The sequence below is a fragment of the Equus asinus genome, chromosome 1 (genome assembly GCF_041296235.1).
Source record: "Equus asinus isolate D_3611 breed Donkey chromosome 1, EquAss-T2T_v2, whole genome shotgun sequence".
NCBI lineage: Eukaryota > Metazoa > Chordata > Mammalia > Perissodactyla > Equidae > Equus > Equus asinus.
Genome location: NC_091790.1, coordinates 196,345,871 through 196,348,980, shown reverse-complemented (window position 1 = coordinate 196,348,980; position 3,110 = coordinate 196,345,871). Strand labels below are relative to the sequence as shown.

Genomic DNA, 3,110 nt, shown 5'->3' with positions numbered 1-3,110 from the left:
TCCCTGAACACCTTTGTTTAGGATTTTTATGGAGGCTTCATTATGTAGGTATGATTGATTAAATCACTGACTACTGGTTATTGACTCAATCTCCACCCCCTTGAGATTGGAGGTGGTGTTGAAAGTTTCAACATTATAATCACGCCTTGGTCTTTCTTGTGGATCAGCTCCCATGCTGAAGCTAGGGCCCCCAGCCACCAGTCATTGTATTAGCATACAAAAAAATGCTCCTATCATTCAAGAGATTCTAAGGATTTTAGAAGATCTTGTGTCAAGAACTGAGGTCAAAGACCATATATTAGAACAAAAGATACTCCTTGCACCTCTATCATCCAGAAAATTACAAGAGTTTTAGTTCTGCCCTTTTAAAATCTTAATCATAAATTCTTCCAATCTAAAACTCCTGACCCTGTTAGCTCATCCATGCTTCTCTCTTCCTCTCTCCTCTTGCCACAATTCAGCCTCCAGCTATCATTATAACATAAGGTTTTGGGGCCTCAGCTTCCCAAGGTTGTTGGGTAACTTACCATAAATGCAACACTTATCTGAAATTCTAAGTAATGTCTACTCTGTCCTGTTATTTTTACTCCTATTTAGACTAGCTCAAACACATGAATCTCTCTTAACCATGTCTGGTGCTTTTCCCAATTTCTTCTAGTCTCTTAGTTTCCATACTTATTTTATGGTGAAATCTGTCAGTTACAAAAAACCACTTATGAACATGAATCCCACAATATGTATACTTATTTATTTTAATTATATGCATCTACTACTTTACTAATACATTAGGTACTTCATAAATATATATCAAAAAATAGGAATTAAAGGGATGAGATAAAAATAAATTGAAGTTGCCACACTTTTCTTCCTACATCCAAAGGATCAGTTTGTTCACACTCTTGTATGTAAACACACCAATTTGGGGAAGATTACCCTAGGCATCAGCATCAAAGGTCCACCTCTTGGCTGAGTGGACAGAAAGAGAAAGATTGTCAAAATTAAGAACTGTAGTGAATTTCCTTTCTTTTCCTTCTCTATCTTCTGTTGGCCAAAACCTACAAGTATTATAACATCAGACAATCTTTTTAATTCAACATGCAGTAAACACACAAAATCATGGCCAGGATTTATAGTGGCAAAGACTCCTATCTGCCCTCAGCCTCCCATGGGATCAAATTGAAAAAGTTCCTTGTGGGGAATTAGCCTTAAGCAGGTCACAAAAGAAGGGCATGGCAAAGATTGGCAGAGAAAGGAAAGAAGGAAGTTTCAGGTGGTCCAAATGACCACAGGCTGGAGGGAGGAACATGAGGAGAGATGAAAAGAAGCTTTACTGGGCTGAAGCAGAGAGACTGAGCTGAGAGCAAAGCAGTGAGGGGTGGTAGTTGTCATCACAAAGTGGACAGCGTGGGAAGATCTATTCTACAATTTTTTTTTAAAAACCTTCATGTTGACCACAGAGAAAACTGACAACTGTTACACATCTCTAAAGGAGGTACAGACCACAATGGTGCTTGGAGAATATTATTAGGCTTTCTTATATAGAGAGTGAGAGAGGCCTGTGAGGAAATTAGGTCACCATCCTAGTCAAGGTGGTTTGGGACCCAGACTATGGACTAAGAGCAGTGGTGGGGATAGTAGGAATAGAGAAGGATGGAAAAAGAGTTAAAAAGGCATTGAAGGAGTGGAAAAGGAAGACGGAAATGCAAAGAAAGAAAGACGGGGCCAAAACCTTGCACATTCTTCCCACTCATGGGCTTGTCTATTGATATTTGTTATTGATAATGATAACTCAAAATAAACTGCCTTTTGTCCAGGGCTTTCCAAAGCCTCATCTTCAGGGCCTTTCTCAGCTTGGGGCTGCTTAGCACCAGGATGCTGGAGTGCAAACAGATGCCTGCATAGGTCACCACTTCCCAGGCCCAGTGCCACTGATCCTTCAGGGTTGTGATTTTCATAAAAGCAATAATCAGGGACAGGAAATGTGATGTGTAGAACACGAGGAAGAAGGTAAGTGACTTCAGGGCCATGGTGTGAGCCTGGGTGCTGGGATCACGTGGGCTGGATCTGTGGGCCCTCATCTGCCGCAAGTGCCGGTGCAGTGAGAACATGAGCAAAAGGGTGGACACCAGGAACAGGAGGAAGGGAATCGACAATACCAGCACTATAATAGGCATCAAAAAGTACCTATGGAAGGTCTGTGTTCTATCAGCCAGAGTGCAGTTTCCATGGGAACTCTGGGAGGCAATCATCTGTATAAGAATTATATCTCTGGTGACTGCTGGGATGACTGTCACACCAGATATGATCAGGGAACCCAGCAGCAGCCTGGGCACTGACCGAGAAATCCTCCACTTCAGCCAGCAGAAGATGGGATGAGAGAAGGATGAGATCTTCACACAGTAGAAGACAGCAAGCCAGGCAGTAAGCCAGTAAGTGAGAGTGTTGATAAAGTTCCAAGGGATGTTGAAATAGGAAACGATGGAACGAAAATTAAAGGAGTCCAGGAGGTTGTTCAGGAGGGCCATCCCATGCAGGCAGAACCTAGAGGCAGCCAGGCAGGCCACAATCATGTCACCTGCAGGCAGTGTGCAGCATCGCATCCACTCCCTGCCCAGCACAGCAACCATGAAGCCGTTCTGCAACATTGCAGCCAAGGTCTCCAGGAAAAAGATGACCACGAAGATCAGAGTGGATGAGGAGGGCATCTTCTCCAGGGAAGTTCTGCTCAGACTTGGCTCCTACTCTGAAGTTCTGTGACACAGCCACAGGGAAAAAGAGCCTCTGTGACCAAGCCACCCTGCTGAGACCAGAGATGCAGAAAGCTCTGTCCTTGGACTCATGCAAAAGCCTAGATACCAGCATACAACCCCAATCCCCCAGGATTTGAAAACAGGATTCCTGTGATCTCCCTTGCCATGCAAATCACTCCCAGCTCAATGACACCCTGTCTCTATTTGCATTACCTGTATTTGCCTGGTCTTTATCAGAGCCAGATGCAGCAAAATTTTAACAAAATAGAGGCTCCAGGAGTGACTGAAATACCCATATTTTGCACTTTGTTTCTTACTGTACTATTTCTTACCTACTTTTCCTTAAAAGATGCTTTTATC

At 43.2% G+C, this 3,110-nt stretch overlaps 1 protein-coding gene across 1 annotated transcript; it reads right to left on the bottom strand.

Moving 5' to 3' along the window:
- Positions 1-1,772: 1,772 nt before the first annotated feature.
- On the bottom strand, positions 1,773-2,726 carry LOC106841748 (taste receptor type 2 member 143-like). The gene has a single exon (XM_070517351.1). The coding sequence runs from the start codon at positions 2,703-2,705 to the stop codon at positions 1,773-1,775; it is 933 nt and encodes a 310-aa protein (XP_070373452.1). The 5' UTR covers positions 2,706-2,726.
- Positions 2,727-3,110: the final 384 nt, after the last annotated feature.

Excerpts from the sequence above, each read along its gene's own strand:
- LOC106841748 (XM_070517351.1), bottom strand. The coding sequence starts at position 2,705 with ATGCCCTCCTCATCCACTCTGATCTTCGTGGTCATCTTTTTCCTGGAG.